General features: G+C 49.5%; 1 protein-coding gene across 1 annotated transcript in view; it reads left to right on the forward strand.

The window, feature by feature from the left end:
• Positions 1-1,169: 1,169 nt before the first annotated feature.
• The window catches only part of ARHGEF16 (Rho guanine nucleotide exchange factor 16), a 28,790-nt gene continuing 15,899 nt past the window's right edge, over positions 1,170-14,060 (forward strand). The window contains exons 1-5 of the mRNA XM_044445407.1: positions 1,170-1,733; positions 6,021-6,072; positions 6,961-7,127; positions 11,621-11,677; positions 12,255-12,415. Of these exons, the coding sequence (XP_044301342.1) occupies positions 1,170-1,733; positions 6,021-6,072; positions 6,961-7,127; positions 11,621-11,677; positions 12,255-12,415 (1,001 nt within the window). The remainder of the gene's footprint in view (positions 1,734-6,020; positions 6,073-6,960; positions 7,128-11,620; positions 11,678-12,254; positions 12,416-14,060) is intronic.

A 14,060-nucleotide genomic window follows, 5' to 3' on the forward strand; every position in this document is an offset into this window, starting at 1 on the left:
GGAAGGGAAAACCTTTCAAAATGCTGCTCACACAGTTTGTCAGCATATATAATGTTAGTTGCCTATTTAAATATTATAATGACAAATATTAAACTAAGAACGGCATTCAGAATAGAAGAAGTCATTGTAACCTTGGTCCTTTTCTTTTCCAGACAAGTTAAGGCATTGGCAGTACTACTGAAGAAGAATATAGGAAGACCAGTCATACCTTTTGACTTCTCGGGCTCTGCAGTGCATCAAGAGACATTCCGGAAGCAGTCACAGGTCGGTGGCCTTAAGTTACACTCAATCCCTACCCTCAAGAAGGGCTCCGGGAAGGGGGAAGCTGGCCAAGGGGCTTGGGGTGGGCTGCCAGGGGTACGTTGGAAGACCGATCAGCTGCTTTCCAGCCCTGCCAGAGTCGAGACGTTCTCTTTCGGGACACCCTGTTCAAGTGCCTCATATTAAGAAAAATGCAAGTGAGTTTGAAACAGCAGTACATGATAAAATTGTGTGAAAGAGCATCAGAAGCTTTGGAAAGGGTGAGGAAAGCTTACGGAGAATCTGTGCTATCAGCCACACAAGGGTACCGATGGCACAAGTTGAGACGAGCTCACAGTGCTTTGGCTGTCAGAGTTTTTGGCTGAAAAACGCATCATGGGCTTCCCTATCCACCCAACAGCCCCAGCTGGGCTCCTGGTGACTTTTCATACTCCCAGAGATGAAGATTGAAACACAGAAACGGAGCGAGTCAGAAGGGGCCTCCGGGCCATCCAGTCTGACCCCCAGCTCCAGCCGGCTCCGCTCATGACATGCCCACCATGTGCTTGTCCAGCCTAAGAATGGTTTGAGAGGACGCCATTTCGGTTGTGGGGATAACGTCCAAAGAGCCACTGTGCAGGCTCTGAACGCCGTCCCACCTGAGGACTTCCAGGGATGCTCTGAAGAACGGGGAAAATTGCTGGGAGTGTTGTGTACACTCACAAGGTGCATACTTTGAAGGAGACAATGTTCGGTTGTAAAAATGTTCAGGAAAAGAATTTTTAGGATATCATTCTCATTACTTTCTGGATACGCCTCGTATTCCTTTCTTCCAGTGCTGGAAAGCCACATCCTCGACTCGTTCGTTCCCTTTCACCTTTTTCCTCCCTGTCTCCCACAGGGTATATCAATCTACCGGCAGGACCATCATGACCCAGCAGCAATCAGCCACCTCCACGGGGGAAGATGCTCTTTTACAAAAGCAGCTTACGAAGAATTTGCACATCAGTGCCCGTTCGGGGGCCCCACATGGGAAGTGCGTCTCTCCAGTTTCCCCGGACGCCGGCGTGTTTTCACCCGAGTGCTTCTTGCCCTCCTCCGGGCCGAAACGGATCGTTCTCAGCACAACAAGCCCTGCTGCTCTCAAGGTGGGCACACAGCAGCTGATCCCCAAAAGCTTGGCTGAGGATAGCAGGTCCAAGCCCCCGTCCCGGCACCAGAGCTTCTCCGCAGCTGCCTCCAGCAAGGAGGTGGCCCGGAGCGACCCGAAGCGCATGTCTACGCCGAGCATCTCCTTCGATGAACCGGACGAGGCGGATCTGGAAGGGGGGACGCTGAAGCGCAATCTGCGCAACATGTCCTACCGGGTGGCGATGAAGAGTGTGGGGAACGGCGGGGAAATGGAGCCGGCCAAGGCCGTCAACAAACTGAAGTCTCCGCTGGAAGAAGGTGGTTCTCCTCACCCAGGGATTCCTCCTCGTGGGAGACACAAGGTAGGCCTTTTACGGGGTGAAGGGCACTGAAGCGAGGGGAGGAAAGCCGGTGGGGTCCAGTGAGAAACCGGAGGAAGGACTACTGTAACCATTTGGCAGAACATGCACGCATGCGTCAGCAAGAACATGCGTTCTGGACATGTCGTCCAGCTGAAAGGGAACCGTTCGTGACAAATAAAGCATCGAGGGCTAAGAAGTCAATCCCCACGCAAAGAGTTCCACAGGAATTCGGATAATGTCACAATAAAGGAGCTGATTTTGGGACATGCCCTCCCAGTCTTGAGCACCACGGCGAGGAAGCTGAGGTTGAGGTCATGAGATAAGTTCTGGTCATACTGGCTGACCATATTGCTTTGCAGGGCAGGAGGGGTGTGGGGGTGACCTCCCCGTCTGCACGCCTCTCGCCCTGCATCGGATGTCCATTATGCTCCAAGTTGGGGGTGTTCTGGACCTCCCCACAGGAGCCATGCTTGTGGACTGAGTTTGTGGCTTCAGAAATGGCTCTGTGCCGTTAGAGACGGGTTCGTTTGAGATGCTTCCTTTGATTTTCCATTCAGAGTCATTCTTTTTTTTTTTTTGTAATAAGTTTTATTTAAAATTAAAATTCAACAAACAAAACCTAAAAACAACATCAATCATCAAAAACACCAGGCCTGCTGGGTCAGCCCCCACGTCTTTTCCTTCAATTTATGATAACTTGAAAACATATTTAAATCTATGCGAAGTCCCGTTTCTCTAGCCAATAATAGAGTCCCAAGTTTGACAGAAGTCAGTATCTTCTTTCTCCTTCAGTGATTAAGTCATTCTATCCATTGCTGCACAGTCCAAGATCTTTTTTAAAATCAGTTCGTTGGTAGGTAGTTCTTCACTTTCCCAGTGTTGAGCAAATGCAATCCTCGCTGCAGTAATTACACGTAAAATCAGATTTATTTCTTGTATACTAATGTCCACAGATACCATTCACGGTCATTCTAATTTCCACCTTCAGTCCAGACTCCCTGTGAGTGATCAGATAGGAATGGCAAAGGAGTCCTGCTGGATTAGGCCAGTGTTGGTTGATGCGGTGGCCTATCAGCTGCCCGCGGGATCCCACAAGCGGACAGGAGAGCAGCAGCACCCATGTGCCCCAGCGACTCATGCTCACGGGCACATTGGCAGAGCCGTGAACAGCTTTCCCCTCTGTGAACTCACCCAGTCCTCCTTCCAGCTCTCTGCCTTGGGGGCCTTTGCTGGCTTTTCCCGCAGTAAATCCCAGGGCTTCACTATTCCTATTTCAGGAAGACCTTCCTGTGCTCTTCCACCCGCCCGTTTCATGGGATGCCCCTTTGGCATGCCAGTGTTATGAGAGGGAGGGGAAATGTCTTGCAGCCCACTGTCTCCACACCGTACATGATTTTAAACACCTCTAGCATGTCTCCCTTCCTCGCCCTTTTTCCAGGCCAGACTTTCCCAGTCCTGCGTTCCTTTTTCTTGCACTTTTCCTCCTCGGCAGCATCTTTTTCCAGGTGTAGCAAGCAGCGCTATGCACAATAGGTTTGTGTGAGGACGTATGTTATGAGCAGGTTGACTTTCAAGCCCTTTCCTCATGTGCCCCTTTTGGCAGCAGCTGTTGCTGGGCGGACGTTTTCATGCTGAGGAACTTTGAAGTGTCTTAATTATCCTACTGTAAGTAAAGCCAGAGGTGTTTCAGAGGCCAAAGGGCAGTGGACACAGAGCAGTTTTAAAAGCTTGGGATATGGGCTGGGTTTTGGGTGCCCCATGGAAGCGGAGAATGAGTGGGCTCTGAGGTTGCTTTGGGGTGTAAAGGAGAAGCTACCGGGGCAGCTGGAGGATGGTGTGGGGGGCAGAGAGTGCTCTGTGCGTTCCTGAGCTGCTCTGTGATTAAAGATCCCATTCGGTGCTTCGGCTCTTTTTTGAGCAACGACGGCTTAAAGAAGGCTGGCTATTTATTCGGTTTATATGCTGCCTTGATCTCCCCAGTGGTCTATAGAATGCATAAATTAAATCCAGGTCACTTATTTTAGGTCATAGTTTGGGTTGGCACTGCCTTTTCATTCTGGTGCTTACCATCCTGTTTAATGAGAAGCGTTTCTCACTGAGAGCCAGGTGCATGCGCTGCCTTGTGGCCCTGTCAAATAGTGCAAGGAAAACTAGAGAGCCTTCCATGCAACCCCGGTGGTGTCAGAGCCCAGAGATGGGCTGCATGGCAAAGTCAAGATGTAGGATGCAAATTGGTCATGGTACATTTAATTGCCTGTTGGGCATATCAGGAGCTTTTCTCTGATTTTGCGGAGCGTCCCTATTTAGCAAGAGAAATGTTTTGTGTCGCTTTAAACCCCAGGGAGGATAGGAGCAAATGTTTCCGACCTCGTACGTCAGTCTTGCAGCATCACTCTCTGAGCAGCCCTTGTTTAACTTGGCCCAAATCCGGATTATCCTCTTTCTTATGAGTGTTTGTACCTGGATCAGAGGCAACCGTAGGGCGGAGCAACAGCTGGTAAAGACTAGCAACCAGCCATGATGTGGCCCAGTTCCCAATTAAACAGCCGGCAGGGAGGGACGCAGGATGAATAGGAAGCGAAGAGAAGGAGGTGTTTACAGGTGTGCAAAAGTGAAACTTGTTTCCTTAAGGCCAGCTTGCTTCAGAGACTAAGGTTCCTGCATCAGTCACAGAATAATAGAATGGGAAGGGGCCGTTGGGTGCAACCCGCTGCTGGGACTCCCAGTTAAACCATCCCTCTTGGACGACTCCCCACTGAATGCCTCCAGCGTGGGAGACCCCACCACCTCCCTAGGTCACGCTTTCCATTGTCTTGCTCTTCTAACAGGAAATTTTTCCTGACACCTAGGCAGACTCTGGCTTCCTGTCCCATGAGCCTGTTATTCCACGACCTAAACTCTGGGGGGGCTTAAAAGAGATCTCAGCCCTCCTTTATGCAACAGCTTTCAAATATTGGAAGGCAGCAATTATAAAAGGAAACAATTAGACATGGATTTCAATGAAGAAAAGATTGTGAATGTTAAGAAGAGAAGAAAAGCTTCTTCTTTTTTACATGATGTGCCAATTGCAATGGGCATCCCAGGGTGTCTGCGTAAGCATCCAATCATGTTCAAATATTCCAAAATCTTGAATGATTGAGTTTTCCAGAATAATGCCCACCTCTGGCCATTAGAAATAACAGAATAGGTCTTCTTTTAGTGATTTGTTTTCAAGAATGAGCATACTCAACTGAATATATATGTGCACACATTCATAATTCCGGTTTTGTTCCAGAGGAAGATATTCTGTGCCTTCCAGCTCAAGATTTTGCCTTCTACTGAATGAAGAAGTAGATTGCTTGCCCTGTTCTAGAGAAGTGTTTGGAGAGTAGAAATTTGCAGGGATGTCCTCCCAAAACACAGCATTCCAAGGCGGTTCCTGCAGACTCTGAATCTGAGCTAAAAGAAATCCTGAGCTGGAATTCCAAGATCAGCCAAGCAGCACGTGGGAACTGGGCCACGTCTGGTGCTGCGGAGATGCTGCTGGCAATGCAGAGCTGGGCTTGGGGGTGTCGCATTACCTGCCCCAGAGTTGGATGCCAGCCCAAGGCATCTGGCATTCCCACAAGCAAATTTAACCCCCCCTTTCCCCTTTGCATGAAGCTGGCCTGTCAAAGCATGTGCAGTCACGATGCAGAAGCGCTGGACCACGCTTCATGGCAAGATGCCGTTCCCATTCTTTCAGTGCGATCCCCAGGTTCTTTGGGGAGGCCTGGTGCCCCAGGCGTGGGCAGTGCCTTCCTACTGCTTAACCCCCATGTGGGCAGGGGGGCTAAATCACCAGTCCCCTACCCTCCACTCAGGTTTTGCTGCTTCCAAGGACGCTCTCGACTTGGTGACTGGTCCCAAGGTTGTCCCATGAGTGGCAATTTGCTCTCCCCATCCTTGGGCCACGATTCTAACTCCATTATGCTGCGATACTGCGCAGTTTTCCATAATAAGTTACCAAGGGAGCAGCAGATATGTGGATGCAAAGAAGGTCTGGGCAAAGGTGACTAGCCCTGAATCAAAGACATTTCCTGTCCACCTGCGATCTCCTCAGCAGTGCTGGAGATAAGGGCCAGGATGGGGCGGACGGTGGGCCAAGCAAATCGCCTTGCCTTAAAGGTTGTTTTGGGCAGAGCAGGATGATCGGAGATTTTGCCGAGCTCCCCGTGATGAGGGCCGGAAGGTGCTCAGGCTCCTTGAGGAAGGGTGACTTTCGCAAGCTGAAGTGACCATGTTGTTGTTGTTGTTGACTTTTGACAGAAAACCTTTGGCCGGAAACGGATGCAGAGACATAGAGGTTCCTTCAAGGATGGTGAGTGAACAGGCTAGGAGGCTGGCCGTTACGGCCCACCCAGACCTAAGCAGCACCCTGTGCAAAGCAAGTCCTCTGCGCCCCATCGAGGTATCCCTGCCCTTTGTGGTCCTTATTTTTTAAATCTCCTGCAGGGGAAGTTGTCACGCCTCCTAGAGGAATTCAGCCAGAATTCCTGACAACAGGAAGGGGCAACACAACCCATTCCCTCTGTGGGTTAAGGAGTCGCTTTTCCATGCCTCTTCGTTATTATGTCCTGGTAGCAATTATGCCCCTGCAGTCGGAAACAGAGTGGGAATTATTCCCCGGGAATCAGCAATATGTGGGATCCTGGTGGGAATTTAAAAGTGGGCCAGCCGAAAATGTTGCGGTGTGGAGTGCGATCTTGCTCCACATCCCATGCTCATTTCCAGGATACTCACAGTTCATTCCCCCTCCTGGCTTTAGTAGTTGGGTGTGTGTTTGGTTTTGCCCTCTCCAAAGTTAAACAACCTTCCACGGCCGATGACCTTACACAGTCAATCCTGGGCCTTTTAGGTTTTTTCCCTGGAGGATCTGGAGCATGGATAGCGCTGTTTTGGGCACAGGACAACTCCCAGAGAATGAATTCAGTGTCATTTCTCGGTCTTGGTTCTCCTTTCCATGTTTCTATAAGCTCAGGGAACTGAGATTTAGGGTGGATGCCAGGAAGTCCTTTCTGACAGTTAGGACCCCAAGAGGATGGGAGGGCTTCCCCGGGAGGTGGTGGAGGCCCCATCGGTGCGGGTGTTCAAGGATAGGCTGGACATGCACATGGTGGGCATGTCAAGAGCGGAGCTGGCTGGAGCCGGGGGTCAGACTAGATGGCCCGGGAGACCCCTTCTGACTCGCTTGTTTCTCTGTTTCCAGATCCCCGACTGTATCAAGAGATCCGAGAGAAAGGCCTCAACTCTATCAGTCACGAGTCAGACGATGACCTCCTGGACGTAGAAACCATCCCGGAGGAGCCCTCTGAGTCAGCCATCACGGTGAAAAGCTATCGGCCTGCTCACGTCACCTGGAGCCAGCTCCCCGAGGTAGGCAGAAGCCGAAGGAGGCGGTCTTGTAAAAGGGACACTTGCACTCCCAAGTGCCTTTTTCTCCCTCCAAAAATGCCTTGGCCTCTCTGCTCAGCAGAGTCGGCGCTTACATGACAATGCTTCCCAACAAAGCTACCTGCGATCTCATGCAAGATCAGACACCGGTCCAGCAGCCCGTTGCCTTTTCCCTCGTTGCGTTCCCTCGTTGCAACAGGATTGCCAGACAGCTTCCTGGTGTCTCTTCTGCAGTGGGAGCATCTCAGCCTGAAAAGCCCCCTTCCCACCCGTATTAGGCGAAGAGATCACAAAAAGACCCCACAAGCTTTTGAGCTCCTCAAATCTCTTCCGCAGGCAAGTTGTTATAAAAGTCAGGTGGGTGTGGAATGGGGAGAGGAGAAAAAGGGTGTGCAGGAACATGGGGGGCAGAGCTTACCTGGACATCCAAATTGCACAGGTAGGGCCGAAGCACAGGGGTGAAGACTTGCTCCCCGTTGTGTCTGCATGACCAACAACCAGTGCGTTTGGCTGGGTGTGCAAAGGTCCGATGAGACGCCAGATGCTGTCCTGGCACCACTTATGTGCCTGTGGGCCTGCTCTACCTGAGAGTTGGCCAATGACCACACTTGCCACGTGCTGGTGATTCAGCTTCACCGTCTGGCCATCTCTTCCTCCTGCACCCATCCCGCCCCTCTTCAAGTTGCTCGTCTAAAGAAGAGTTTTGGACATCTCAAAAGCCTGCATATTTTTGGTGATCTTTTGTTGGCCTCGTGAAAGCCTTTCAGGGCTTAAGCTATGGAGTGTTTTATCGCACTTCGAGTGTGTCGAATCAAGTTAAGCAATGGACTAAAAGTCTCTTATCTGTTTTACCCTCCATTTCTTGGGTCAATATTTATTCAACTGTCTCTGGGCCTTTTCCTGCATATGGTGGCTTGTCTGCTTTGTGGTTTTCTTTGGAAATTCCCTGCATAAGTAGAAGTCTTTGGACCAACCATGGCTCAGCTAGGATGACCTGCCACAAAGATATGTTTGCCCCCAAAGCTCACAGCATTCTGAGCAGGCTGACGTTTCCAAACACTTTTCTGTCTGTGTAAGAGTGGGAAAGATGTATAGATACCATGCTGTTGGGTCCAGAATCAAGCAGCAAAGCTTTCATGATGTTCATAGCTGTCTCCAGCCATGGATCTAGGATTCTGAATGGCCATGTATCTTCTCAGACTTCTTCAAAGAGCCGTACTTGCCTCCCTCTGTCATGAGTAGCTTTAGGCTAGTCCTTTCAGTGGAAGAATTAAAAGTATGTTGCATTCATTATATTGGGGGAAAGGTAAAATTAGAATATGATTAAAGATTTGTATTTGTTCAATATTTATTTTTAAATGTGGACTAAAGAAATACGTCAACATTAAGAAAACTAAGATCATGGCATCCGGTCCTCTCTCTTCCTGGCAAATAGATGGGGAAGAAATGGAGGTAGTGACAGATTTTATTTTCTTGGGCTCCAAGATCACTGCAGATGGGGACTGCAGCCAAGAAATTAAAAGACACTTGCTCCTGGGGAGGAAAGCTATGGCAAATCTAGACAGCATACTAAAAAGCAGAGACATCACCCTGCCAACAAAAGTGCATATAGTCAAGGCTATGGTTTTCCCAGTTGCAATGTGTGGCTGTGAAAGCTGGACCATAAGGAAGGCTGAGCCCCAAAGGATTGAGGCCTTTGAATTGTGGTGCTGGAGGAGACTCCTGCGAGTCCCTTGGACTGCAAGGCGATCCAACCGGTCAGTCCTAGAGGAGATCAACCCTGACTGTTCTTTAGAAGGCCAGATCCTGAAGATGAAACTCAAATTCTTTGGCCACCTAATGAGAAGGAAGGACTCCCTGGAGAAGAGCCTAATGCTGGGAACAATAGATGGCAAAAGAAGAAGGGGATGGCAGAGGATGAGGTGGCTGGATGGGGTCACTGGGGCAGTCGGCGTGAGCTTAGCTGGATTCCGGGGGATGGTGGAGGACAGGAAGGCCTGGAGGAGTGTTGTCCATGGGGTCGCGATGGGTCGGGCACGACTTCTCGACTAACAACAAAAGAAATAGGTGTGACCTAATTGGCTTGGGAATTACTAAGTAATTCCTGTTAAGGTTTTAAGTGGCAGGCATTTCGGCATTTAAACTTTAGCACTGTTCTCTGGTGTATGTTGCATTGCATTCATTCCAACTTACTCCCAGGAAAGCATATAGCATTGCAACCTACGACTGTAGTCCTGTACCCATTTACTTGGAAGTAAGCCCCTTTGCGATGGGTCAAACAGCACAATGTTCCATGTATCTGCTCTGAAATGAGGGTTGGTGCTGAGTACCTAAAAGATCCAGATCTCAGGACAGGAAAACTGCACATTCTGAATAAAATCAGCAAATATATGTGCACAATTAGAAATAACTATTATAATTTCAGTTTTATAGAAGGTCTACTGATTAACCTCTTGCTTGCTTCTGGGACAGAACCGTGCCAGGCACATGCATAAAACTAAATGGGCGTGCATGAAACTTTCCCACCATCCCCCCAAAGAATCCTTGGTCTTTCAAGCCCAGATCCAAAGGGAAAGGCTGGGCAAAGCCAAGAATATGACTTACTTCCAAGCAAACATGATTAGGATTACATAGCAAAGCTGTTTCCCATCCTCAGATCTCTCTGTGCCCCAGTTGCTTCCAAACTCCACAAAAAGTCCTGCACCATCTCAGCCGCTTTTCCACACTGCACAGGCCTTTTCAGGGCTGGCCATAACCCGTTTTGCTGCCCGAGGCAAAGCAGCAATTGCGACTTCTGCCCCCATCAAGCTGCGTAAAATACTCAAAGGCAGCCAACCTGGAAGGTTCCTAGGGCAGAAAATCCTCCAAGCGCTTCTCCTCTTCCCTGGCAGTGAAGACACCGTAACAAATGATTAACTCGATTATGATGCAGGTGCCAATTTTCAAGGAGAACTGGAGTTGTAGAGAAGGGTCATAATGTCACCCCCCTCCCCCGTCGAATGCTTGCAAGGGTCACCCACCCGCAACCCCCTTGCAAGCAATCCAGCTTAGAAAAATTGCTCCATTGTCACTAATGGTGGTTTTTTTTCCCCTCAGCTTAATTGTGGGCTGCAGGTTATTTCTGGGTGGATCTCAGAATTTTGTCTGTCTGCATATTGTGCCCCTCAAAATCCCTGTGGCAATTATACTTGGGGGGGGGGATCCTTAACTGGACCAATGGCACCCCGTTCACATGCTTAATTGCATGGGGTGGGAGCAACCCTAGAGGTGTTTGGGCAGTAAGACTGGAGTGTTTTTGCCCTCCAGGAGAGGTTAGGCAATCGGGGGGGGGGGGGGTTGTTCCAGGTACCCCATGTGTGAGTGAGATCGGGGTGCACATGAGCTAGGGGGTATATTACCCCTGCCTGGAAGAAGGGACAGGTGCTTTGGGGAAGGCTCTTTAGCCTGCTCTGCTTGTATCTTCCTCTATATTTCTCTCCTCCTCCTCCTCCTCCTCCTCCTCCTCCTTTCTCTCCTCTCCAGTCCTAACTAACTCAGTCCTTCCCATGGTCCCTGCTTCCAGACCAGCCATTTCCTTCCAAGCTTTCCCTCACCTTCCCTTCTTAATCTTCTCCTGGAGTCATTCCTAGTCCTCATTCCCCCATCCCTGCAGGTCAGCTATGCACTTTGTTTTATTCTGAATTTAATTTTTGTTTTATTTTGAATTTAATCTATGGAGGTAATGGCCATTGATGAACGAGGCAAGAGAAATTTGTAACTGCAGTTGGGTGAGAATTGTGAAATTAGTCAGGGGAGATGCCCAGTTTTGCCCTTGGCTTGCTTCTGGATTATTTATTTATTCTGTTTTTATCCTGATGGATAGCTGAAGGTTTTGGGGTGGTTCACAACAACTCATTGGACAGTTGATTTTGGGCAAATTTTTGCAACTCCTTTTGGTCTCAAAGTTTCTGTGCAAGAGAAATAAAACATCCATGCCAAAACTTCCTGGCCACCCTCCCTTCTGCCTTTTTTCCACACCACTGCAAATACAGAGAGAAACTAGTGAGTTTATAATTATCTGGAGCAGGATACACATTAAAAGAATTATTAATTAATCAGTAGAGGTGGCTTGTGTGAGAAATTAATGGGCTGACTTTACCTTCTGTGCAATTTAAGCAAAACCTAATCATTATGTCTAAATTTGCTCCCTAAAAATAAATTAGCCATTTTTGTTCAGATTTGCATACGTCCTGTGGGCCTGGTCTACAGAACTTTAACAATGTCCTTGCGCTGTACATTCATTTAGCTCAGCCCATGACATCGATTGAGGCTGCAAGTCTCTCAAAGTTGTCTTTTAAAAAACATTAGTTTTATTTTTCATAATATTACTGTCACACAATTGGGATTCTGTGGGTGAAGGAAGGATCCCTCTGGATGGATGCTTTGGAAGAAACGCCTGGCTCTTGAGAAGGATGATAATGAGTTCTCTTCCACAGGTGCAGGAAGCAGGGTTGCTAGACCAGATATCTCCGGAAGAACACAAGAGGCAAGAGGTAAGAAAACCAACAGGGGGCAAGCAAAAACCTGTCTTGGGATACTGGGAATTTGTCCTTGTGAATGCAAAAAATTCCAATTCTGCTGAGCAGAGACTCTCTTCTGAAGCCACTGCAGAACGTTTGGTTGCCCCTTTGATTCGTTGAGTCTGACCTTCTGTTTTTCTGAGTAGTTGCACCAAGCTAGGAAAGACTTCCATCCCCCTGCCATTGCAGGAAGTTTGAAGTTCGCTGCTATTGTAGAAACAGGTATGAGACATCTCAGACGTGCTGAGCAAGGATTCCTCTCACCGCTGACTCTTGTCTATCTGGGCTGGGGTTGAATGTACGCAACCACAAATGGCTGAGTGGAGAAACTGTGTGACAAGGGAGGTGTGATAGAGCGTGTTGCCTTGATTCACTCCATGCATGTAAACCTGAGCTTGGAGGCTTGCGTGCATTGCCTTGGAGCACATTGGACGGTGCCATGAATAGCTTGAGCCAAAGGGAGTCCACCAATTCCTGGGGCAGCCTCTTCACCGCCATGCTCACCTCTTCCTCTTCCTCCTCCTCTTCCCCCCGCCACATCTTTGTCCAGGCCATCTTTGAGATCATCACCTCTGAGTTTTCCTACATGCACAGTCTGGAGATCCTCGTGGACCACTTCGTGAAATCAGAAGAGCTGAAGGAGACCATGACTCAGACGGATCACCACCACCTCTTCTCCAACATCAGGGATATCTTGGCCATCAGCAAGAGGTAACTCTTGGAACTCTGCGTGAAGCTTCTGGCCCGCAAGAGCCAGTCTGGTGCGGCACTGAGAGCAGGAAGGGGGCAATATGGTGCCTTCCAGGTGCTTTGGACCACGGCTCCCATGAGCTGCCAGCAGCAGGGCTGGGGACTGTGGGAGCTGTAGTCTAACCATCTGAAGGACACCATGCTGCCAGTGCCTGAGTTAAGAGTGTTGGGGGCAGATTGCGAAGATCCAGGTTCAGATTTCTGCTGGCTTGCAAGGCTGTTCCTTATCTTTTGGCCTAATCTTCCTCACAAAGCCCTTCTTGGAATGCAATAAATTCATAAATAATAGCATGCATTTGTATCTCTCGGCGTTAGGCTGATGAGATGACTTTTCCATACTTAGGTAGCCAAGCGAAAGCACTCTTCAGGGTAACATTGCTCAGCCTTTTCCAACATGGTGCTTTCCAGACATGCTGGAATACAACTTCCATCATCTCAGATCATGGCCATTGGCCAGGTTGGATGGGAATGATGGGAGCTGCAGTTCCAACACATGTAGAAGGCGCCCGGTCAGCCAAGGAAAGCTGCTCCAGGCAATGTGCTCTTGGTGCCACTGGCCCCCCCCCCCCCCCCCCCCCCCCCCCCCCCCCCCCCCCCCAGTCTTCCCCTTCTGCACCACTTCTGTGCCAGCTCACCAAATTCTGAAACAGGCATTAAATGCTGTGACCTGGCGGCAAACAAATCCACTTTGCACTATGTACTCCAACAGAAAAGGACTTGTTCTGAATTGTTTCCGTCACGGGTCCTGGACTTGCTAATCCTTGGGAGGGAGAGTGCAGTGCCGAAGCTGCTCTGCTGAAGATTTGATTCGACTGCCCCTCTGGCTTCTGAGACATTGGCAGCGCTTCTGCCAATGGCTTCAAACGCCCAAAGAAATCTTTGAGGCCAGAGGCAGGGGCTGAGTCACATTTTTTTGTGGGGGAGGGGTTGGGGGGCTTACCCTTCCGCACAATGGGACACTCAGTGGTGCAAGTCAAGAGAAGCCGAGGTGCTGGAGAAGCCAAGCTACAGCAAGCTTGGAAGGGAGATTAAGGTCTTAGGGTGTTGCATATGGTGGGAGAGCACGGAGATAAGGTATTAGGGGTTACATGTAGGGTGAGAATAGGAAGGTATTCTGGCGATGCTGTCCATCTAAGCCATGACTGCCTTCTCTGATTGGCAGCTGCTCTCCAGGGCCATGTCACCTACTTCCAAATCCATTTTTAATTGGAGGACTGACCCCAGCGTTTTCGTAGGTTGTGTTACTGAACAGAGTGCTTTCGTGTAGCCCGAGGTGTCTGATCCTGCCTAATCTTGGAAGCTAAGCAGGGCCAGGCCTGGTTAGACTCTGGATGGGAGACTGGAGTCCTGCACTGCACAGTGGGTTCGACCCCGTGGTCTTTGATTCAGCAAATGGTTCTTCGCTCTAAGCTCGCTAGGGCTAAGCAAGTCCGTGACCACGTGGACCCTTCCGATCGGCCTCCACATCAGCTTCCCTGCAGGAAATACATCCAGGCAGGCTGCAGCGATTCCGTAATGGGTTTATTTTGGAGCACTTTGTGTAGGTGTTACGCGTGCTCCTTGGGCTTGTTCAGGCATCTGTTTGAGCACAGATGGAACTGTAGGC

This window comes from Varanus komodoensis, unplaced genomic scaffold (assembly GCF_004798865.1).
Source record: "Varanus komodoensis strain SLA01 unplaced genomic scaffold, ASM479886v1 scaffold48, whole genome shotgun sequence".
Taxonomy (NCBI): domain Eukaryota; kingdom Metazoa; phylum Chordata; class Lepidosauria; order Squamata; family Varanidae; genus Varanus; species Varanus komodoensis.